This window comes from Mya arenaria, chromosome 9 (genome assembly GCF_026914265.1).
Source record: "Mya arenaria isolate MELC-2E11 chromosome 9, ASM2691426v1".
Lineage (NCBI taxonomy): Eukaryota > Metazoa > Mollusca > Bivalvia > Myida > Myidae > Mya > Mya arenaria.
The window spans coordinates 5,968,815-5,994,881 of NC_069130.1; the positions used below are offsets into that span (position 1 = coordinate 5,968,815).

The 26,067-nt window shown below is 35.6% G+C and overlaps 1 protein-coding gene across 5 annotated transcripts in view; it reads left to right on the forward strand.

Annotated features, from left to right (window-relative positions):
* Positions 1–26,067, forward strand: part of LOC128202750 (uncharacterized) — a 55,960-nt gene that overhangs the window by 19,647 nt on the left and 10,246 nt on the right. For 4 of the 5 annotated variants that reach the window (XM_052903859.1, XM_052903862.1, XM_052903863.1 and 1 more), the window contains exons 3-6: positions 1–165; positions 1,049–1,495; positions 1,694–1,858; positions 23,542–24,433. In XM_052903859.1, coding sequence (XP_052759819.1) covers positions 1–165; positions 1,049–1,495; positions 1,694–1,858; positions 23,542–24,433 — 1,669 coding nt within the window. Of the gene's footprint in view, positions 166–1,048; positions 1,496–1,693; positions 1,859–11,567; positions 11,695–13,610; positions 15,751–23,541; positions 24,434–26,067 lie in introns of those variants that run through there. The other variant, XM_052903858.1, reaches the window with a different exon arrangement.

Genomic DNA, 26,067 nt, shown 5'->3' on the forward strand with positions numbered 1-26,067 from the left:
GCTCGGATGTACGTGAACAAGATTCGACATATGCCAGACGCGTGTTCAAGTGCCCTTACAGACCAGGCCACCACTGAGTGTATAGATAGCATGCTTGCGTTGCTAAACGACCCAGAGTTCCAGGGAGATCCAGAGATACAAGAAGCAAGCAAACAGCTGGATGAGGTAAAATAAAATCACAATAAGGTGGAATATAAATTTGTCAGAGAGATAAAATGTTGATTTGCTGACAAATTAGCGACTAATAGATGAACGATAGAAACGCGAGTAAAATGACAAGAGAAATATGTACATGTAAAGTGGAAAGGGAGACAAAGTAACGACATAGTAATATAAGAAATTATGATAAACAAGCAGGCAAGATAGTTTCACATGTATGTTAAGAAATCAGAAAAATAGTGACAGAAATAATATAAGACAGATGAAGAAATCAACGACAGAGAGAAACAAGACAGACAAACGGATAGAAAAGATAGAGACATTCTAAAATAGACAGATGGATAAAATAACAAAAATAAACGATAATATATGACATGCAGAAATAAGATAATAAGATAGAAAATAAATCGACAGAAAGAATATTGATTAAACGGACGGGCTGTGAACTAGTTAGATATTATTTTCGGATGAAAAGGCTCACGCGATATTTATTAAGATTGACATATAAACACATAAGCGACAGGAGAAGAAGGTAGACAGGCCGATACTTATTTTCAAAAAGATAATTTGGCGACAGAGAGGACGTAAATTTATTAAAAGGCGTCGAATGAAAAATATGTTTAGACGGGTGAAATAGCGATAAATATACTTAAGAAATATTCGTATTAGATGGTCTGCAAGACAGAATCGATTTATATAAAGGATGGCTAGAAGCTGTATGTCTATGAGTGAATCGAACAGCTTCTAGCCATCCTTTGAATTAATATGGAAAAAATAGAACAAATTCAAACAAAGTATCTTTTAATGGTGAAATATTAATAAATTATTAAAGACTATCAACTGTTCATAACAACTTCTATTTTTTATATCTGCATGCGGCTATTAAAAGCTGGCGGCATATAGGACGTTCTTCGGCCAAGAGTCCCAAAACTGGTTAAAACAATGGTTTGCCGTCTTCATTACGAGGAGAGCTGTCTTGCCTTTTGTCGAGTCAAAGTCTAGCAATCTGCACTATGATATTGTCCAGAAGGCATCGAATGAGCAGACTTGTTCATTAGACCATGGTCGTTTATCTGACCGGCAACAAATACCTTGTCGATTTCATGAAAAACTTCGAAATGAAATCAAAGTCATACACAAAAGAAAAAAACCTTCATGGGGAAACGCTTCGACTGACACATGGGGAGACTCTCCCTTTGCTGTCGCCAAGTTATTCATGCAGCCAGCTGGGTATGATGATAAATCTTCATTTGATGAAATTGACTTCAACGGGCTGGCAGCCTTTATATATAACTGCGGGAAATACACACCCACCTTGGAAACACTATCTGACGAGGTAATAATATGCTTTCTTCATCAGGTCCGAAAGACAATAAAACATTAACTGCGTTGAAACTGGCTATTATCATTGTTCACCTCGTTATCAAATCAAATGCAAATGACAAATTTTATTTTGTTCAAACGAATTCATGCTCGATGGAGAGTAATCATAGGGATGGAATTTGTATTTTTTCAAAGATAAAATAAATTTCAGGCTCGAAAGTACGTGAACAACATCCGGAATATACCAGACTTATGTTCAAGTGCCCTTACAGACCAGGCCACCACTGAGTGTATAGACAGCATGCTTGCGTTGCTAAACGACCCAGAGTTCCAGGGAGATCCAGAGATACTAGAAGCAATGGAACAGCTGGATGAGGTAAAATAAAATCACAATAAGGTTGGAAATAAATTTGACGGAGAGATAAAATGTTGTTATGCGACCAATAGATAAACGATAGATAATAAAATGACAAGAGAGATATGTACATGTAAAAGGGTTAGGGAAACAAAATAACGACATAGTTTAGACGGGTCTGAGAGCCAGAATTGATTTATATACGGATACTCTTAGCATATGTGCTCATACACTTGCATTCATTTATACTTTCTTCTAAGGAATATACATAGCAAATATACACCGTATGTTTCTGTCCAGAAAGTCGCGAATGGTTCTTAACGAACAAACCTATTACATTGCATTTCATTAACATGTATTAAACGATCAGTTTCTTGCTTAGAATACGTGGTAAAATGCTATTAAAAGTATTTGTTTCTTTTTATTGTTTAGCTTTGGTTTCATATAAGGCTTGCTGATAAAAAAGATATATCTTTGTCATAGACACTTGTTTACTGATTGCATTGTTTATTATACAATGTCACAATTAGGGCACACTATAGGTACATTCTTTTCAAATCCCAAGGTCCTATTGGTAATGTAACAAAGCTAAAATGTGTGACGCTGATCCTTAAAATATTCGCTTTTCATTGTGATGAAACTTGAAACGTCCTTTTTGCTCTCGTATTGTATGTTTCATCAACTTATCGTGTTACACCATGCATTAAGCCCAGAACGCTGATTTTCAGACATTTTCGACATGTTACATCCCTGTTATGCCTCATATTGTATCACTCTGAAATAAAACAGGCAAAGCGTATTTAGTACCACTCTAATTCACTAAGCGATAGTGTTTTTTTTTAATTTCGAGATAACAATAAAAGAGTATAATAGTCTTTTAAACAAAATTATAATAAGATTGTCAACTATATTCACGCGTTAGTGCCTTAAGTTTCAATCTAAAAACAAAATAAGATTAAAGTGTGTTGTAACGTAACGAGAACGTTATTGTAACTTTTAGTTTTTATGCCCCCGAAGGTGGGCATATTAAAATCGCACCGTCCGTCCGTCCGTCCTTCCGTCCGTCCTTCCGTCCGTCCGTGTGTCCGGCTCAATAACTCGTGCCCGGGCTGTAACTTTCCCATGTATGGACATATTTTAAAATAACTTGCCACATGTGTTCCACATACCAAGACGACGTGTCGCGTGCAAGACCCGTGTCCCTACCTCAAAGGTCAAGGTCACACTTAGTGTTTATTCACAACAGAGTGCTGCATATAAGGACATAGAGTATAAGTTGTCGTGTCCGGGCTGTAACTTTCTCTTGTATGGACAGATTTTAAAATAACTTGCCACATGTGTTCCACATACCAAGACAACGTGTCGCGTGAACGACACGTGTCCCTACCTCTAAGGTCAAGGTCACACTTAGGTGTTTATTCACAACAGAGTGCTGCATATAAGGACATAGAGTATAAGTTGTCGTGTCCGGGCTGTAACTTTCCCTTGTATGGACAGATTTTAAAATAACTTGCCACATATGTTCCACATACCAAGACGACGTGTCGCATGATAGACCCGTGTCCCTATCTCAAAGGTCAAGGTCACACTTGGGTGTTTATTCACAATTGAATGCTGCATATATAAGGACATAACAGTGTCGGTTGTCAACTATGGGTGGTATTTTTTATGTTTAGAGGCAATTTAAATAACTTGCCATATGTATTTGACATGTAAAGGCAAGATCAACTTTTCATGTACTGACCTTGTTCATAGGTCAATGTCACAATCGGGGGCATTCGTCACATACTGTGACAGCTCTTGTCTATTGAATATATTTTTGTCATACATGAATAAAGAGTGTATCATTTGTTTCATAATCAACACTTATTATTTATGAGGGGTATACTTGATTGGTATGTTCTTGTCCACTTAACCGAACGTGGTGTACAAACGCACAGTTATGAATAAGCTGTCGTGTAAATTACAAGTGAGTGTAGGCTTGCGTAGTTTAAACGTCACGATTTGCCTATATTCAAAGTGTATAAACTCATTCATTTTGTTTACTAGCGAATCGCGAATTTGAGATGGACTCAGATGGACATAGTGAGTTTTTTGAGACATTGAATACAAACATGGAACAGTAAACAGTATTTTTGTGTTCAAAGTTGAATTGAGTTGAGTTGAACTGTTGAGGGTCTGTGGCGTTACGTCACAGTGCTAAAGGTGATATCTTCAAAGTGGTTATCTTTTGGTTATCTCCCTGGTTTGGTCAAGTTATCCGAAAACCGATTGTATAAGAATTAAGTTATCCTAACCAGCGCGTGATTCGGCTAACTTTTGGACAAAATTTAGCCGACCTCTAGGAGTATGGTTAACTGACTTATCCAAAACAAAGATGACTGACCAGACACAAAAAAGCTCGATTCCCAACTTATTTCGACGATTTTACAGACACATGGACTCTGCCTAAATAGAAAACAAATGTTATAACATCGATATCCATGATAGTCATGAATTTAGAGGTAAGAAAAGATCTATTTCTTATTTGTGACCCAATTTATGCATGAAACTTATCCACGGAACCTTGAAACAAAAACAGTGACAACAAGCTGCATTTTGAGAACGATGTTTACCTTGTTATTGTGTGCATATTATTCCATAATCTTAAACAAGTCACGACTCTGGGTTGAGACCAACAGTTGCTTGCAGGTCTCGCCCTTACTGTGTATAGATAAACCCTCGCTTTAAACATATTTTGTTTCATTTGCACATTTTTACAATCAAAATAAACCGCGTGTAAACATTGAGAAAAGTTGACAGCAATGACGTCATTTTCAAGAAATCTTACCCATTCTAAAGTCTATTTCTACAACTTTCTCTTAATACACCCTGACAGAGGCACCCAGGAGGATAATTGCTACTGTTCAATAGTATGTAATTATATTGTTGTAAACACATAAAGAAGTGGCGGGTGTGTGCGTGTGTGCGTGCGTGCGTGTGTGCGTGCGTGCGTGCGTGCGTGCGTGCGTGCGTGACTTAAATGAGTAATTGTAAGCATACTTGTGATTTGAGACCTTACTGTATCATTCAAATAAAATGTCATAGATAAAAATATAGATAAATTATTTATCTCATATTGTTTATAATAAATTTATGTTTCAGTTGAGTGGTTTTACCAGCCAAAGTCGAAAGAACTAGTGTTGATAAGTTCTACACATGTCTGCTACAGTAGGGAATGGAACCAACACCAGATCTAATGCATCAAGAGCAGTGAGGATATACATAGCATTATCAGGTTAGTTTGTTAACAAAACTATATTGTGAAATTAAAGACATATTCCAAAACATATACACATGTAGCAGTATACTCAGTACAGTCATTTGAATAAAAGAAAAAAATATATATTTATATATGCTAATTGGCTTCTTCATAATTCAACCTTCACTAATGACAATTAACATAAATATCATATAATTAAGTGAGAGCAATACTTAATAGGAATTATTAAGAATGCCTACCCTACCACATGTTATGGGTAGGATGTTGAATATCTGTTTGTCTGTCTGTCTGTCTGACTGCCTGGTGTCAAATTGTCTTGAATATTCCACTTAAGGGAAATGGGAACATTTTAAATGGAGTTTTACATGAACATTCAAATGTTAAGCATGGATTTTTATACTTCTGCTTAATTGCTTATTAAATAGTTTAAAATTGAGCATTGGGGTATTATAGAGACAAAATTGCATTCGTTGCATTAAAATCATGTTTTGACATTCAAGTTCTTGTCACTTATATAGGTTAGTTTTTCGTGGTGTTTTAAAGGGGCTTTCCCTTCATTGGCAAAACTATCATTCATCTACCTTTAAAATGTGTTCAAATGCCTAAACGCACATACATGATTGTTATGATTTAAAATATACATTCATTTTACTATTCTTCAGATTGTAGCCACTGGATGATCAAGTTCATCTGACAGACACCAGGAAACACCACAAAGTGGAACTTTAAAGTTTATGAGAGGAATAGAAAATGTTTCAAATTGATGCTCCCAGCGAGCTTAATTGTCAACGTCCTATCTTGTATGAACAGGGTTAAATAATAAATGTTTATTGTTAATTTATAAATTAATCATCAGATTTGTTTTCTTAGATATTTTTCTTACAATTCAAATTATCATACTAATGGGTAGTACCAACAGTGTAATATAAAAGAAATAATAAATACCACTTGTCATGTTGAAACAATGTTTAGTTTGATTATTGTTTTTAATAGGAATGCTCCAAAAAAGTCATTTTATATTTAAATTTCACTATTAATAGTTTTCTTTATAAACTATTCATTTTACAGTTAATGGCTGGATTGGAAAATAAACAATTATAGTAATTGACATTTTTATATATTGACACAGGACTGCATTTACTGTAAAAATGGTTTTAATAAAAAACATTTTGTCTAAATGATATATGGTTGGTTTAAACAAAATTCTTATAACAAATATGATAAAATAAATGCATTATTGCTAGAGTGTGGTTTTATTGACTTGTTATTGAAGTTTGTCATTAAATCTGCCGATGCACAGAACACTATAAAGAGGAAATATGCACTTGAAACAGGTAAGTGCGATTTTTTTAAAATTGGTACTACTGTACCATGATATATTAGATTTTCATTTGTCATTTTCATTTTCAAAGGTACACCATAAGCCCTATATATTGGTGTATATTAAAATAATAGGTACATGTTTACGCTACTTAATGGATATTGGATGTGTAATGGATTTGATGGGTATTTTTTTCATTAAAATTCAACAACCTTTTCGTAATGTCATTGTATATGCCAAACAAGTCTATGATGTTAACAGAAAAATGCGGTAAACACGCACTGACCGGAACATTGTTTATCAGTGCATTGTGGGTATTTTCATGAAATTTGGTTAGGTTTAAGTTGTCCAAGTTGGTTAACTTAGCCGCCGCATTTTCTGCCTTTATACAAACGGATAAACGGTTTGGATAAAATGGCCAACTTGGTTAAAGTTAACCGCTGGACATCTTTAACCAGCGGTTAAATCTAACCAACTTTTATACAATTGGCTGCAGGAGTAAATAGTTAACTTTCAGATGATGGGGTCACAATACATTAAAACTCAACACTATTTCGCACTGGGTCAATAAAAAGACAAACTTATTTCTTCGCCTAAAATACCTAAAAAATTAACCCGTTCCGTTATCTAAATGAAAGATTTAAGGTCCTTTGGAAAAAGCATAAAATAAAAAGAAACGTTTCGGTTATCAGTCTATGTCTAATTGAAAAAATACAAATAGTCTCTAGAGCATTGAGATAAATGTTAATGCATATCACTTGACCATGACACTCAAAGAGAGAAGTAATTCTATACTTGCAGTATATATTAAAATCACAAGGACGTTTAATAACTTAAAACGGTACAGTATGTTCTGAGTATGATTACCTGAGTATGCGGAACTTAAATGTGTTTGGTGTTGGGGAAAATTGCGGAAATGGTTAAGCAAACTTGAATAACAATATTAATCAATATATCCGTTGAAATAGCATTAACGTGTTTTCCACACAATGTATCAAACGGTTACGTGAATTTATACCAATATTTGAATTAAGCTTAAAAATGTGTGTGCAGAATATTCAGTTACGAATTCCTCTATATTTTTGTATATGTATTAAAGAAACTATGACTTGCACTGTTATAGGTGCTACGTATTTTTATGCTATTGAAGGGAAATATACCCAGGACATACAGAAGATAAACTACATAGTCGTAGAACTATAATTCTCCTAGCAACAAGACAAATGCTGCTTGGCGGTTATTTAGATACTTGTTCAAAGCCCCAGTATATTTGTGAAACATTTCTATTTTACAAACTCGAGCTCAATGGTTTAACCGCTAGGTCGTCACTCATGATTAATTCAATCTGTAATAATCATTAAATAATGACGTCATCATTTTGACGTCATGTAGTTTAAAATACGTCATACCTATCAATTATTATTTCCAATAAATGGCATTAATCGAAACTGATCTGTAAATAAATTAAGAAGAAACCCATGTTATGCATGTATATGTACAGGGGCGTAGCTTCCTATATAGGACGTGCCTACACATTTTTCTCAAAAATGAAAAAAAATAAAAAAAAGTTCAAAAATGCAATAAAAATGAAGGGTTAGGGGGGTAAGGGGTAAAGTGTCGATCTGCAGCGAACCCATCGAATATGAAAATAAGTCCGTGTTGAATAACACTATCTAAAAAAAATCGAAGGTTTTCATAACTGGTTCAAAGTAGTGTGGTAACGAAACTTCCAAGCGACCAAGGAAGTCAGATCAAAGTTTTTTGAGCGCTTGATTTTTACCACTCATAATACTTTTGAAACCAGTTGGTGTTTTTGTTTTTACTTTCGTGTGTCTGTGCGTCCATCCGTCCGTCCGAAACCATATTTCTAGAATTATCTCAAAAAAGTTTGAAAAAAACACTGAAATATGGTATAGGTATTCTAAGTCAAAGGATGCGATATATTATGTGAACTGTTGCCTGTTTGGAGATACTGATTGGAAGAATTTGTCATCGTCGGTTAAACGTCATGAAAATGAAACTTGTCATAATAATGCTTCCGCTCAAGCTGAAAGTTATCAAGACAAACAATTTGGAAAAAGTGAGTCTATTAACAAGAAACTGTCGGACTCCGATAGGACAACAGTGGAGAACAACAGACATGTCTTGCATAGAATAATTGAAATAATAGTTCTCTGTGCAAAGCAAAACATACCTCTACGATGGCATACAGAGGAAACTAGTAATTTCTACGCAATACTTACTGCATTTGCACAAAATGATGAAATTCTGTCGGAGCACATAGCTAGCGCACAATATAATGCCAAATACACTTCCCCTGAAATCCAAAACGAACTTATTGACATTTGCGCTGAACAAGTCAAGGAAAGGATTCTTAGCGACTGTCGGAACTGTCCATACTTTGTAATAATTGTCGATGAAGCTACCGATAAATCAACTAAAGAACAGTTGTCGCTCTGTGTCAGATTTGTGACAATAAGGGTACAGTAAGGGAGGAATTTTGGGGCTTCGTTCAGTGTGCCTCTGTCAAAGGAATTGAACTTTGTGCCAATATTATGTCATTTCTCCAGGAAGCCGAACTTGACGTCTTAAAAGTTCTAGCGCAGTGTTACGATGGGGCATCAAACATGTCGGGGAAATATCGAGGAGTTCAGGCTCATGTTCGTGAAAGATCACCGCATGCTAACTACGTACACTGCAAAGCGCATTGCCTGAATCTTGCGTTGGTTCACAGCTCCAATATTCGAGGACTTAAGTTTTCTGTTCGATTACTCTGCGAAACGGCTAGCAGCTTTCGTGGACGAGTTGTCTCGAGATACCACCACTAAAGAGGAAATGGAGTAGCGAACGAAAATGCGTACTTTGTGCGAAACAAGGTGGTCGAGTCGCGCCGATGCCCTAGCGACTTTCAAGAACGCATTTCCCGTTGTAGTTCATACGCTTGAAACACTTAATGACGACGGAGATAACAAAGCAGGGCAGTATCTGTCATGGATACTTTGCTTTGAATTCATTATAGCATTGATAGTGGCTGAACATGTGCTTAGTTCCACGGTTGCATTAACAAACCTATTGCAAAAAGAAGATAACGATCTATTGCATGCAATTGGTGAGGCTAAGGTCGTCATTCAGCTAATGAACAATGAGCGAAACGACCCAGAAGTGTGGGGCGCTCTCTTTGAAAAAGCTACAAATGTTGCCGCGGAATTTGATATAATCCCGTCGAGACCAAGAAGGGCTGGTAGGCAAAATCACCGTGCTAACCCGGATGTAGATACAGTTTCCGACTATTGGAGAATAACACTGTTCAATGTATTCCTTGACCATTTTATACAGGAAATGGAGACCCGCATTTTAAGCAATGAAGACCGCTTCGCGGCACAGCATCTTCTGCCAAACCCATTGCCAGGTCTACAAGATGAAATGCTTCCGTCCATATATGACGCATATGCTCCAGATCTCCAGCATTCGTTTGAAGCTTTCGGTAACGAAGTTGCGAGGTGGAGAGTTCGGTGGAATATCGCGGAAAGTAGACCGCCTCGGCTCCAAGATACGCTCCGACAGACGAGCAAAGATTTGTACCCGTGTATTTATGGCATTCTCGGAGTACTGTTGACAATGCCACCGACATCAGCATCATGCGAACGATCGTTTAGTGCTATGAAGCGAATCAAGAACTATTTGCGGTCGACCATGAGCACAGACAGGATGTCATCGTACTTGGCAATGCTGCATATTTACAAGGACATGGACGTCGACATTAATAATGATATAAAAACTTTCGCTTCAAGGAAGTGCAGGAAGCTTAACTTTATTTGAAGCAAGTGTAGCCGGCCTTTGCTACAGAAAGTGTTTGATTTGTACGATTACTATCTAGTTCCGGTTTCTTAGTCTGATTACTTTTATTGACATGGTCGGTTATATATTCATGTCATTTATATATTCTGAATACAGTACGGAGATTTTTTCAATAATCGTTAATTTATTTTTTGTCGAAAATTTGAACTGCTTTAGAACAAGTATGGAATATACTTTTCAATTTGACAAAAACTGCAAATTTATAAAATTTATTTTTTCTTCAAAAAATGCCCCAAAATACAGCTGCGGCGATATAGGATTTCAATTTTTTTCAGGGGGGGGGGCATGCACCCGGACCCCCCTAGAATAACGGGGCCTACATATTGATTTTTGCTAAGCTACGCCCCTGATGTATGTATTAATATATACATTGTACTTAAATATGAACCATTGTTGGATTTTATCCACCCCTGGTTGATATTTTGTATGTAAAACAACCATGGTATCGATTTATCATGACAACGTGTCGAATAGTTACTCCTCGTCCATTTTCGCCAAGCTCGTTAGATAGCCATGACACTAAACACAGATTTCTTGCCGGCCTTAGTGTTAAACCGTTGTTAGATTATTATTACCCCCCCCCCATACACCAAGATGGTTAATTAAAGTCTCATCCACTTTTACCAAAACAATAGCATTAACAAAACTTTAATCGAAATAAAACAGCTTGTTTTCAGCGTGCATCATTTAAACTATTGTACGATAGTTTAGTAAGTCGAGAGACGTGTAAGTAAGTCAAGTGACCTGTAAACTACCAAGTCCGTGTAACGCTATAAATAAGTCGTGGGAATGAGTAGGTTAGTCGTGACCACGAGATGAAAAATACCTCAATTTTCAACCAACCAAAATAATAAAGTGGAACCTTAAAATATCAACCTTCAATTTTTATGTCCTTTACCCTTCAGGTTAATTGGTCCAAGGTCACACCGAGTAATGCATACTTCATATATTATTTGTAATATCACATCCGCACGCGCGCGCGCGCACGCACGCACAAACGCACGCACGCACGCACGCACGCACGCACATACACGCACGCACGCACACACGCACACACGCACACACGCGCACACACACACACACACGCACACACACGCACACGCACACACAAACGCACCCCCACACACACTGTACAGATTTAAGGTAAACGTTTAAAGTAAGAGTACTTAATCTTGGGTTTGGCATGTCGTGTGACATGCGAGGTACGGCAAGATATTTGTTCAACAATTATCAAATCAGGTCATCAATTTATACAATAACATAACATATTTACTTCATTTTACTTTCAGTTAAAGACCCAAACTGAAAACACCAACTCGTTGATATCTATTATCGAAGTTCCTATTATGAGAGGCGTTCAAGAAATAGCGGAAAAGAAAGAGCAAAGGAAGTCCAAATTAACAAAAGCAAAGTCAGGTAATACTCTTCAAAGTAGCATTCTCTGAAGAATTTATAAAGCAATCGAAGGGCTTACAACACGCAAGTCCAATGTACACGTTTGTCGACGTCATCTGAATAGATAATACATTAAGCTCAATCAGGACAACACGACAACTAAAAATAATGAAAAAAATGTTATGAATAATTGTTCTAAGTAAGAGTGATGAAGGTAATGATTAAGGTATTTTTGAAAGCAACATTTTCACGTTATGAATTAATTTAATAAGATGACGTCTTTATTAATAAACTAGTTTGGTGTAAGTGTGGTCTATGATGTTTATATGGTTGTGTTTCTACGTTTTGTATTTGTCGTTAAGTGCCAGTAGTAAATCATCAATATTTGACGTGTGACATTAATTATTTTATCACTCATTCTATAAACTTAAGGCGACAGTAAAGATCAATCGTCTATCATTCCAAAATGTCCAAATCGGAGGAATTGGTGCCGTTCCTGTTCCTCTCATATTCTTTAAAATATTTATAATAGTTTAACCGTTTTAAACGGATAGAAAAAAACACCGTTGCAACAGTTATGTAATGGCTCATGTGACATGAACGTCATCAGGATGCCAAAGTAATACTATAGCGTCAGAAAAGCTTAAAAAATTGTTCTAACGCGGCCATAGTAATAAATATCAAAATACTTAATATTTTCCAACACCAAACTGTTAAGGCAAAGGAGTAGCCTTCATGAATTTCCCATGCACTATTTATGTGAAGGTTTCTAGGACAGTTGATGGGATTTCCATTTTATTCTACGAAGCATATTTATGTTTTGTGAGAAGTGCGTTTTCATTAAGCTTCGCTATGAATACAGTTATCTTAACGTTTGCATAGTAAAATGGAATAGTAACCATTTTATTTATAATTATGACCCTCGAAGGGAGAAATATACTGTCCGTCAGTCCCCATTCATAACTCTTGTTTGCTCAGGTGAAACTTACTTAATTTTATTTGCGATTCACGGAAATGTACAACAGTATGGGAAGGTGTTTTTCTATAAATTTTGTGATTTCATTTTAAAAGTCAGGATCACACTATGTAGTCAATGATCCTCCATACAGATTTCACAGCTGTATTTGAAGAGCACCATGGGACAAAACAAAGGTCAAGGTGAAACTTGGAAGTCAGTGTTTTAAAAAACATTACTTTTTGTCTTTTTGCCATAACAATTTAAACGTTATTGGAACACCATTGCTGTACAGCATATGTAGAAGGTTTGTGTCGAGCATAACACTCCTGCTCTTATCTTTAATGTCAAGGTGTCTTTTCACATTATAGATATCATAGCAATAATTTGTATCTCTTTCATATGTTTGAGCTTTATATAGGTGTTTAGTCAAACTGACAATAGTTTTGTAAGCTGGGTATATGTTTGGCACATGATAATTGTACTCTTATCTAAAGGTCAAAGCACTCGATTTTATGTCAATAATATCCTTAAAAATAGTTTGCATCTGAGCAATCCTTCAATCAATCTTCACACATAATTTTAGAGCACAATTTGAAGGTTTTGTTGATATATATATATATAATTCTAATGAAATAAAACAAAAAACGTGTAACATTTATTAGGCAATATACTTATAGGTGTGCATCTAACATCCTCAGCCGGAGACATTTATCTCATTCCTAGTTGATCATCATTTAATAACACAAGCTATGTGTTATTCATAATTCCACCAAAACAATGTTATGCCAAAGTAGTACAGCAAGTAACTGTTCCTTTACATATCAAATCATCAACTTATTCGTTAGACAAATAGGCATATAACCATCATAACAAGGGAACACATTATTTTATTGTTTAATTACCTACTATCAACATATTTGAGTGTTATTGTTTATTTCTTATTTTGAAACATCTTTATCGAAATATAATAATTTTCCAGATTTACACCAACAATTGCTCACTTATTACCAGACAAAGTATCTCAGAATGAACGTCCGATTGGACATCGATGCAGCCGTAGAAGACATTTATGAAAAGCCAAAACTTATCTTGAAAAATAAGAGAGACAAAGATGGTAAAATAAAAGATAAAGAGATATCAGAAATGAATGATATGTTTCTGAGCGAAAATGGCACGATGGCTAAAACAGTATTCGTTGTGGGCGAGCCGGGCCGAGGAAAGTCCTCCCTCTGTAAAAAGATTGTCCATGACTGGTGCAAACTGAAAAAGGACGAAAATAAGACGACAAAGAATAACAACATGTTAAGCCAGTTCGGGTTCTTATTCTACATAAGGCTACGAGAGGCTGCTGATCAATGCAAAATCAAAGATATGCTAGTACAGTGTTTGATTGAACATATTCATTCAGATGATAAAGAGAAAAAAGAATTGTTAGCAGAGATTTTGAAATCAGAATGTTGCCTTCTTCTTCTTGATGGCTTAGACGAGTGGACACATTGTAGCAAATGTAAACGTGATGAACGAATTCCTCATGTTGAAACAAGTTGGATGAACTGTACAACATTGATTACAACACGACCATACAAAATAGCGGAACTGAAACTGAACCGCTCACAACTTGGCAACCATATGCGGTTGGAGGGCGTTCAGTCACCTGACAAACTTGTTCGGAGAATACTTCAGGAGTTTGAGAAAAGTCAAGAAGATAAACGTCCACATAGCTGCGTTAAAGACCTTAAAATAAAAGGTCTGTGGCACTTCAGAGATATTCCAATCGTGCTTATTGATATTGTTTGGCTCTGGTTCAGAGGCCAGCTTAAGGTAAACATGTGTCTGTCTGAAGTTTACGGGAAAATAATAGAAGAAAGATGGGGTGAAATGATCGACAAGAAAAAAATAGAAGATAACCAGCTTCCAGAGGATTTTCTTGATTCTTTAAGCAAATTAGCCTTCAATAAACTGTTTTCAACAAATCAGGATGATTCCATTGTTTTTGGCATTGCAAAGCATCAATTGGATGAAAAATATCAACGATTGTCTCTTGAATCCGGCATCATGTCCTGTAGTAGTAAACTAGGTGAAAGATTGGCGTCTTATCAATTTTGGCACACAACGCTTCAAGAATTCTTCTCAGCATTGTATTTGGCGAAGAGCAGCAGATCAGATTTGCTCAAACATTGTCAACACGCTCAGGAAGTATATAGATATAACAGGGGAGAAGGTGTGTTAAGCATGCGTCACATGTTTCTGTTTCTATGCAGCATGGACATAACTGCTGCTGAAGTGTTTTCGAAGTCATTAAATGAACTTTTCACTGACCACTTGGAAAGAAACGGGTTTTCAACTACAGAAGCGAGAGCTTTCCAGAATATGATACTGCAAGGCTATGATGAGGCAGAGAGAAGCGGACATATCGGAGCGGAGATCTGCCTGCAACATGTCGTCGTTGATGATGATGATGATGATGATGATTATGATGATGATATTCATGAAGAATTTGAAAATCGATTAGAGAAACACAAGTCAATATTGAAACATTACTTGGATAAAAAAAAATCCACTCTCGTATCATTATATATTACGGGGGAAAGCGGCCTTTATTCTTTGTTGCAGGGCATGAATGATCCGAGTGTTTTAGATTTCGAGATTTGCAAGAATCTAAAATTTGTTTTTTTAAGGAATGTTCTAAATAAAGATATCAACCAATTGAACTGGACCGGATTATTAGAATGCAAAATACAACGCATAGGTCTAAGTCCAGCAAATAAACTGGTAGCTTCATTTCTGTCCTCAGATGTAACACGTTTGAAAATACTCTCATTGGAATGGAATGGTTGGGAACCTATTGCCGAGAAAATCTTCTCCAAACTTCAACAAATTAAACATCTAGACGCCACATGGAATAACACACTACCAAATGATTCGAAATTTGATCTTGATCTTCGACATCTCGAACAACTCGACCAACTCTCCTTAAAGGGACTTGCTTTCTCTGACGTTGTTAATCTACATATGCTCAATCTCCGCAAGTTAGAGGTCAGCTTTAACACACAAAAAAAGCACCAGGGTTAATTGCGGCGTTACTAGCACAACGCGACGATTCACTCGGTCCAAATTTGGTAAGTACAGTAACTACAGTTAAGATTGAAAGCATTTCAAAACATCAAGGGAAAAAATATGGAGTTAAAGTTGAAGTTCTAACCATTTAATTTATTTATCTTGTGATAGAAAATATGAAATTTTAGCGCAGTATCAAAAATGAATACTTCGAAACGATCAATAACGTGAGTGATATGTCGGCCCGACATTGAAAACGAGATATTGCCAAAATAATCGTTTAAATATTAGCAACACGGCCGGACAACGGTTTAACATCTGTTTACAACATTAATCCGGCAGCAAAATGAAGTTGCCCTGTATTTGATAATGTATTATTGGACCGATTGACTTTATCGACATATGTCCACATAAAATTTAATGACGTTCTCGGCCTGACATCGTCCGAACATCGGTTATCAACATAAACCCGACATCAACATGAAGTTGAACCGTTATACTTTATCAAAATATGTCCGAACTCAAATTGGTGTCGCCAAAATTGGTAAAAGTTATGGTGGTTTGGTTTGATAATGTAAAATAATAAAATCTCTATTAAAAAAGAAACTTACTATCTCGCATGGATATTTCAGCCTATATGTTGCTATAAAAATCGGCCCGGCATCGGGTAAAGTATCGGCTTGATATCGGATCGTCTTGACTTTGTGACACGGCTTAGTAAGTAAATGTTTGGTAGCCGTTTTATGCCCTTCGATGAGTTTATATCGATTTATTAAACAAGACAAGTCAAATGCTATGTTTAGATGCCAAACATATGGGGGGGGGGGGGTAGATTGGCCCATTAGTAATTTGGTGATATTTTATATGGGATTGGATAACATAGTTTATCCGTTCTATTACTTTCATATGTTTGAATGACACTGTTATTCACTTTTACTTCATGTCACTGTTTGAACGATGAATGTAGTGGCATGGTAATAAATAGGAATGTCACCTTCAACCCTCATATTATAAATGACGCACACGAATTGATTTTCAATACCTGGTTGAAACTGGTATAACTTCTTCATTACTACATTATTGGTTTTCTGCTTTGTTAGATGTCAAAGAGGCATAGAAGTGAAAATGGTGTGTTAAAACAAATTTGGATATTATCTATTTATCGTTTTTATGAATACTATATCGTTTTATACTTTGCGAATCTTTAAACGACATTCTTAATACTTTGTAACGATGTAGTAACTCGTTCAGACGACTGAATTTTGCCAACCAAATGTCTTATGTATCTCGTTAGTACGTGGCACAGAGGTGACTTGTATATGATTTTATCTATCTCGTGCACACGAGGTACTAAGTCATTAATCATTATTCCGTTAAATCAGTATATAAATTGTTGGGTAGTTTAATCAGGAAATGTTCATTAAATGAACAAATGGTTTCCATATAATTTCAGTTGATATAGTTATCATTTGCAACTGACAGAAGTTGAATTCAGTTATAAAAACTCCGTCACATTAATATATAATATGAATAGGACGGCACTTGATAACCAATAGAGAAAGTTGATAGTGTATTATATCGTTACGAAAGATGTTATAGAGACGATTGGTCAGTGAATACTGCAAACTATTGGTGATATCCACTAACAATCTGTGTTCTGAAGATGCAGGAGTGCAAAGCAATTGATTGCATGGTTGCATATTTGTATATGTTTGGGTGATGTATAGATTCTTTTCAAGTCAATATTTTATTATTGCTTTCATTTGCATCATTCACAGCTTACTACTTGCAACTCTTCAATACTTTGCGTCATTATAATCAGTCTAGAAACCCACTATTCCATTCCCCAGTTTCTTCAATGCTTTGATTTAAAATAGGGATAAATACACAAATAAAAAAACAAACAAAAATCAGCAACACTCTGATCTAAATCACAGACCTTGTGCAGCTTCAGCGACTTAAGGTGGAACGCGATCCTGGGCGAATTTTCGAGAGAATGTCTGAAAACTGATATACAAATAATACAGAATATGCCCAATTAGGGACAGCTTTTACATTTTCAACATTCGAAGCAGTTTTGAAACTACGAAATTTCAAAACATACCACTGACGTCAATATTGAGACGTCTGTTTTGTTTGCATTCCAGCTGCATTAGCTGGTAATTTTACCCATTTATCCTCTAACGCTATGATATTTCATCCTCAAGTGCGTCTTGTGAAAACGTTCACGGACATATATTTTTCTTACTCTGGTTGTACGTATTTTTTTAAATATGTTTAAAACGTCAGTTTTCGCGAAAAAACAAACAAACGGCGACGTGTTTCGCTAAAAAAAGGGCGCATATCTTTATTTTTTTGAAAAAGAAATTTTCATTTAATATTTGATTGTTTTAAATATATTTATTTACAATTATATCACAAATTGCCTGATATCAAGACGAGTGTACCTTACCGACTTCGGTTTTTTAGCGCAATTTATCTAACCGCTATACCTGATTATTTTTCAATTCTTATTGTATAAAACGTTAAGCATGCCGTTAATCGAACTATCGTTTAGTTTTGTATAAATTTGTGATATGTTTTATTTTACGGCTATTGCTTATCTTTGTTGTACTAAATGACAAATTCCACATAAAACGGCAGCTAGATAACCAACTTGATAACTTCAACGGGTGACTTACACTTGACGGCTATTTTCGTGAGTGGCTTTCTAAATGATGGTGTTGTAAATGAAAAGTTATCTTTGATTTAAGTCTTCATTTTAAGCAAATATTTGCCTTCTGACGTAGCATATATGACGTCATTTATTACGTGGTATACACACACTGAATGACATCCTTAATGCCTTGTGACCTCCTTTGCAACTAAAATTACTTTAGAAATACTTTCATTCAGAGCAACCGATGAACAACCATTATTCACAGATGCTTCAATGTTAATGAATGGCCTTTCAACGTTGTTGTTGGATTATCTATTTAAAATGAATACCGAATACCGGTTAGCTTACTAACTTTTCTCAGTGTTATACTAAGTCAATGTTTACATCTTATAGCAAATTTGAAATAATCAAGTGATTGCCGCATTCAGCACTCTCTGTGCTTTAATTCTATATTCTCAACATGTAAAATGAAAGTGTTGGATAAATATAACCGTATTTTCTCACTCTTTTTCATTAAAGTTCAAATTCTGTTTGTAAATGTTTGTAAAAATTGAGTCAGAAATATGCTTTTTTTAACCGAAAAATGTTTAAAACGCTTTTAGCATTGAAATTAGCTAAGGCTGGAACTGACAAAAACATGTTCATCGTAACTGTTTCGAGTTCTGTTTTTGTTTTTAACCAATCCTTAAACAAATTGTTAGCAGCATAAAATCTGTGGGTTAGTCCCTTTAAGATTTATTTTATAATTCTTAAAGTATTTTGTTCAATGAAAAATTGAAATTATCCAGAAATATTTATAAATTTTGATGAGAACTATTCTTCATACAATGATAGAATACAATTGTTACAGTCTTTATGTGAAGAGATCATTGTCAATCGCAGAAACTGTGTTTTACGTATACTTTTGGAGTTATATCTTATTTTAACATGATAAACATAGTTTATCTAAAAAAAAAAACTGCTAAAAGTTAATGTAAACACATTGTTTAATCTTGTTAAATTTAAGAATAATTTTCAGACAGAAGCCATGGTACTCAACGGATTGTACTGGTATTTGCACGTTGAATTTCATTGTATTGGAGTCTATAACTATGTTGATGCTAGACAAATCTATGTTATGCTCATTTTTTGTCGCAAAGATCGTATGTATTGTATAAAGTATATATTTAAATCTGTTTTTGTCACATAAAACACGGTAAAATCATGTGAAAGTAGTTCGTAACATAGATGAAGTATTTTTCACGGATTTGTTTGATTGTAGTTTACATTTCGCATCCAAGGGAGTATGTTAATGTAAAATTGTCAATTTCAAAGCGGTACCTAACAATCCTTGATAAAACATACATAGTTTTTGTGTCGCCTGAAAAGGCGACAAATATGTGTTACTTTTGTCGGCGGTGGCGGTCGCGTCCCGTTTTCACTTGTCCGGGGCATATCTCGTAAACTATTAGTGATATCAACTTGAAATGTCATATGTAGATATATCTCATCGAGGGCAAGTGCAGAGCACAATAACTGTTACTCTTGCTTCCATATTTTTAGAGTTATAACCCTTTGCTAATTTTCATTCTTATATACAGTATGTATGCACTGTGCTGTTTCTGGAGTTTTGTCAAAATACAGGGGGGGGGGGGGGGACATAATTTTGTTTCAAACTTTGGCCTAGTAGGTAGATTTTCTCTCTATATTTCTTTTAAAGTATACGCGCATTACGGGGCGAAAAACATATTCTTCGATCTTAGTTTTGTACCTTGGTAAGATAAACAGTTCTTGAACAGATTGTGGGTAACGATGCAATGTTTACAAATAAACGTGTTGAATTAATCCACAATGTTATGGTTATCACTTGACTGTACAGGTTTCCTGACCGACATTTTGTTCCTTGACTCCCATGTTGTTTATTGCAAGCACATAACCAGCACCTTTTGGTACACCAGGCAAAAGTAGGTACCAGAAATTGTACCTTTCCTTACAAATCCGTCATTTTGTTTGCACTGAGACATTTTTCTCACTTCATGAAACGAAATGTCTCCCCCACCCTTCCCCCTGAAAAGAGAAATCACACTTTCTATACCATTTAAAAGGACTCTCTCATGCTTTTTTTGTAAACTGCGCATTTTGTATGTCAAAATAAAGTGTGTCAAATTATTAGGAGTGTTTAAACTAATCTACCAAAAGTTAATTACGTTTCACTTAATAACGGATTTGTTGTTGCGTGATTGGTTGGTTGACATTATCACGTGATGCTATCAATGTTTGGTCAAAATATCCCTTACGTATGTATAAGTGCTGGTGGTCTTATGGCGAAGGCATCGTTGTTTTTTAAATGTTTCTTGACCTGATTTGACCGGCATGGCTTCGCACCACTATATCCAAAATACTATTTTTGTACTAAAATTGCATTTTTACTGCATTTTGATTTCATAAAGTAGTAAGTGATTTCAGATGCATTGCCGGAAACAAATTTTTGGTCCACAAAATGAGCGAGTACCTTAAACGTGGTACTGAGAAGTGAAACTTTAATTTATGTAAAGATTATCTACTTAACCTTTGATTAAAGGCAGTGCAGTTAATGGAGTAAGGGAAGTTACTTCCAGTCATTTAAACTGTGATTGACTTGTGTCAATTACTTCCATCAATAGAAAATCAATTATACAAAACTTCAAAAGTATACAAGTGGATATGTTGCGCTTTTTGAAAAAAAACAAAAAAAAAACAAATATGCTTTTGATTTTAGCCTTGCCTGTTCATGTTAGAAACAAGCTGTTGGTATTTATTGATACAAATGATTACCTTTGAAGTTTAATTAAATCATGATTTCTTTTTAAGCTCATGGAGTTGATTTCTTTTCCAATTGTGTCTTATATCATTATGTTATTTGCTTAAGTAAATGAATTTGTAGTATTATTTTTGGTTTGTCTTGTACAACTAATAATTCGGTTTTCAACTGTTTGTAGATTCGGCCTGTGGTAATAATATGGGGTCATGTATTGTCGTCTAAATTCATAATTGTTAGGGCCAATATTCACTTTTTGTCTGTCCAAGATTGCAGTTTAAGCACAGTCTTAGACTAATTGGTGTGCTATTGTATACATCAGGGGATCCGGGGGGGGGGGGAGTTTACATTTTATTTCAATATAGGTGAAAAAAAAGTTGTAAAATACATGTACGCCAAAATACACCATTTCGGACAAGAAATTGCTAGCTGCAAACACTTTAAAACCAAAAAAAAAATCAGTTCTTTGGGAGGGGCGTAAGTCAAGAGGATGCGCCCGAAGTTACGCCCCCTCTTAAATCGAATCCTGGATTCGCCCCTGGTATCATTATGTTTAGTGAGTGTGCAATAACTTGTAAATGCACTGAGAATGTTTGTCTTTTGTTTTTCATGCCATCCAAGTATTTCTCAGAGTTTAACTCGTGCTGTGTAAAATGACCGATTCCAGGAAATTTATCTATTTTGACATATCAAGTTTAACTATACATGTAATAAATGCGTTGAATATGATATTTACTGGTTTAGTTTAAACGTTTGTTATGGGGTTTTCTTTTGCATTAAAATGGTTGTGAAGAAACAAACTCACATGCGCGAAAACGCAGGTAACTATTGGGGTCAGTGATTTTTTGGTGCAATTGACTGCCTTCTAAAAGTTGTTTACCCTTGCAAGTGTTCATTTCCCCCCAAATTTCATGATAATTTTCCAATAAATTGAATACAGGTCCTGTGAATGAATAAACAAGAGAGCCAAGATGGCCCTATATAACTCACTTAAGTAGAACATTGTGCTTTAGACTTGTTGATAATTAAAGGGCAAAAACAGAGATATGGCTTCTTTGATGTATTATGCCCATTCACATTCTCACCAAATTTTGTGGTGATTGGACAAATGCTTAAAAAGTTATTGATAGGACAAGACCAATTTTAGGTAATTTCAGTAATTAAAGTGCAATAACTCTCGGGTAACTAGAGCAATTTTGCTAATTATCAAACACATTCATACACATTCTGACCAAATTTGGTCATGATTGGACAAAGGGTTCAAAAGTAATTGATCGGACTACATACTTGATGGTGCCTTTCTGCCCCTCCATACACCATAGGTGGAACTATTATATGTCCTAAAGGACAACAACTCTTACAATACTAAGGTTGGATTTATATAACTCGTCACAAACCCCCCCCCCCACAATTTACTGTGAATAAGTTCAAAAAGTTTGAAGTTTGTACCTTCAATGGTTAAAAAACAATAAAATAACAATAAAAAACAACAACATAGACCCATATTCGAACTTTATGATCTCTGTGACCCTTGTTTTTTGCACCAGATAACTCATATTTCAACTTGAGTTAGAAATTAACAAAAGACAAATTTCCAGGATATTTTGGCTGAAAATGTTACCTCTATAGTGTTTACAAGATGTTTCTATTTTTGGGTCATATGACCTAGTTTTTCATCCCAGATGACCCATATTCGAACTTGAGCTAGAAATCACCGAAACAACCTTTCTGACGAATTTCTAGGATATTATGCTGAAAATGTTACCTCTTGAGTGTTAACAAGATTTTTCGATATTAAGGCTCTGTGACCTAGTTTTTGACCCCTGATTAACCATATTCGAACTTTAGTTAGAAATAATCGAAACAACCTTTCTGACAAATTTCCAGGATATTTGGGCTGAAAATATAACCTCTAGAGTGTTAACAAGGTGTTTCCATATTTGGGCTTTGTGACCTAGTTTTTGACTCCATGTGATCCATATTCGAACTTGAGTTAGAAATATTCGAAAGAATCTTTCTGACAAAGTTCCAGGATATTTGGGCTAAAAATATTACCTCTAGAGAGTTACGAAGGTTTTGTTATATTTGGGCTCTGTGACCTAGTTTTTGACCCCAGATGACCCATATTCTAAATTGAGCTAAAAATGATCGAAATAACCTTTCTGACAAATTTCCAGGATATTTGGGCTGAAAATGTTACATCTAGAGTGTTAACATAACAAGGTTTTTCTATATTTGGTCTCTGTGACCTAGTTTTTACCCCAGATGATTCATATTTGAACTTGAGTTAGAAATCAACAAAAGAAATTTTTCCCTATCAAATACCGCATATTTATTTCGTCACTACCTCGATTAACCAACGAACTAAAGTCAGTTGTTACTTGAATATTTACTTACTTTGTTAACATTGCATTTCAGGATGAGCGCCTTTCAATCCTTACGGATGTAACATTGGAAAACATGACCATGTCAGCAGGAGTGTTCAGACGTCTCGTTAGTATTCTGATACAGTCGGGACATTCCGTGAACTGTGAGTTATCTACCTGTACAATAGAGCCTGAGGAGAACGTGACGCAGCTGCAGGTGGAGATGGAGAACCAGCCCGCTTTTCAGATGGATGCTCTTCACCCCGTATTAGCTGCTTATACAACAAACATCAGGCTAGACTGTATGCTTATGTCAGCAGGAGCATTCATAAGTCTCGTTAGTATTGTGATGCAGTCGGGACATTCTGTGAACTGTACGTTATCGTACTGTACAATAGAGCCTGAGGAGAACGTGAGACAGCTGCAGGTCGAGATGGAAAACCAGCCCGCTCATCAGATGGTCGCTCTTAAGCCCGTCTCAGCTGCATATACAACACACTTTACATTTAATACGGTGATCATGTCAGCTGGCGTGTTCAGATGTCTCGTTAGTATTGTGATACAGTCGGGTTATTCTGTAAATTTTCACTTAGAGAACTGTACAATAGAGCCTGAAGGGGACGTGAGACAGCTGCAGGTGGAAGTGGAGAACCAGCCCGCTCTTCAGATGGTCGCTCTACAGCCCGCCTCAACTGACTACACAACACACATTACATTTAATAAGGTGACCATGTCAGCAGGAGTGTTCAGACGTCTCGTTAGTATTGTGATACAGTCGGACAATTCTGTGATCTGTGAGTTATCGACCTGTACAATAGATCCTGAAGAGGACGTGAGACAGCTGCAGGTGGAGATGGAGAACCTACCTGCCGTGAAACTTGTGACCCCCTTTCATCTTGCATTTCCAAATATATGGGTTATTGAGTTCAACGTAAACGTAAAAGGTAGGTGACATTCTCACAATTGCTTCAAACATATTAATGATGAAAAAAGTTAAAATGAAACTGGGTGAGATAACTATTTATGTTATTTAACATAAAGAAATGTTTATGTCGATCTGCAAATCATTTCAATTAGCAGTTATCACACTAGAAAACGAATCAAATTACACTCTTGTTCAAAACTGTCTTAATAAAATTATGGTGCTTTTATTTATTTGGTTTTAACTGAATAAGTGTAATTAATGTGCAAAAATTATAGATGTACATTGTATGTTTTTAAACATCAAAACGTAATAATTGCACGTGATAATCAATGATAATTTACCTTGTTTCCGTTCTATGATTTACTAATAATTTACATATTTTCAAGCCTTTTAAAGTTGCACTCGTACAGATTGTACGTTTTGACAACTTTTTTTCTCGAAGTGCTCAAGTTGAGCTATTGTGATCGCCCTGTGTCCGTCGTCCGTCGTCGTCATCCGTCGTCAACAATTTGACTGTTAACACTCTAGGGGTCACAATTTGGGCACAATCTTAATGAAACTTGGTCAGAATGTTACCCTCAATAAAATCTTGGATGAGTTCGATATTGGGCCATTTGGGATTAAAAACTATGTCACCAGGTCAAATTAAAGGAAAAGCTTGTTAACACTATAGAGGTCACAATTATAACTGTATCGTCAGGAAACTTAGTCAGAATGTTAATATTAGTAATCTCTAGGTCAAGTTCGAATCTGAATCATGTGCGGTCAAAAACAAGGTCACCAGGTCAAATTGAAAGAAAAGCTTGTTAACACTCTACAGATCGCATTTATGACTGTATCTTCATAAAAGTTGGTCAGAAAGTTGATATTAAAATCTTTAAGTCAAGTTTAAATCTGGGTCATGTGCGGTCAAAAAACTAGATCACCAGGTCAAATCATAGGAAAAGCTTGTTAGCACTCTAGCGGTCACATTTATGACTCTATGTTCATGAAACTTAGTCAGAATGTATATCTTGATTAGCTCTAGGCCAAGTTCGAATCTTGGTCATGTGCAGTCAAAAACTAGGTCACAAGGTCAAATTTAAGGGAAAGCTTGTTAACAATCTAGAGGTCACATTTATAAATGTTTCTTAATGAAAGTTCGTCAGAATGTTTATATTAATAATTTCTAAGTAAAGTTTGAATCCGGGTCATGTGTGGTCCAAATCTAGGTCATTAGGTCAAATCATAGGAAAAGCCTGTTAGCATTCTAGAGGTCACATTTATGACTGTATGTTCATGAAACTTAGTCAGAATATTTATATTGATTAGCTCTAGGCCAAGTTCGAATCTGGGTCATGTACAGTCAAAAACTAGGTAACCAGGTCAAATAATAGGAAAAGCATGTTAACACTCTAGTGGCCACATTTATGACCATATGTTTATGGAACTTGATCAGAATGTTATTCTTAATGATCTTTAGGTAGAGTTTGAAACTGGGTAATCAGAGGTCAAAAACCAGGCCACCAGGTCAAATCATAGAAAAACTTTGTTAACACTGTAGAGGTTACATTATCTCTTTGATCACCATGGAACTATGTCAGAATGTTTGTGTTTATGAAGTCTATGTCAAGTTTGAAACTGGGTAGTTCAAAAACTAGGTCACGAAGTCAA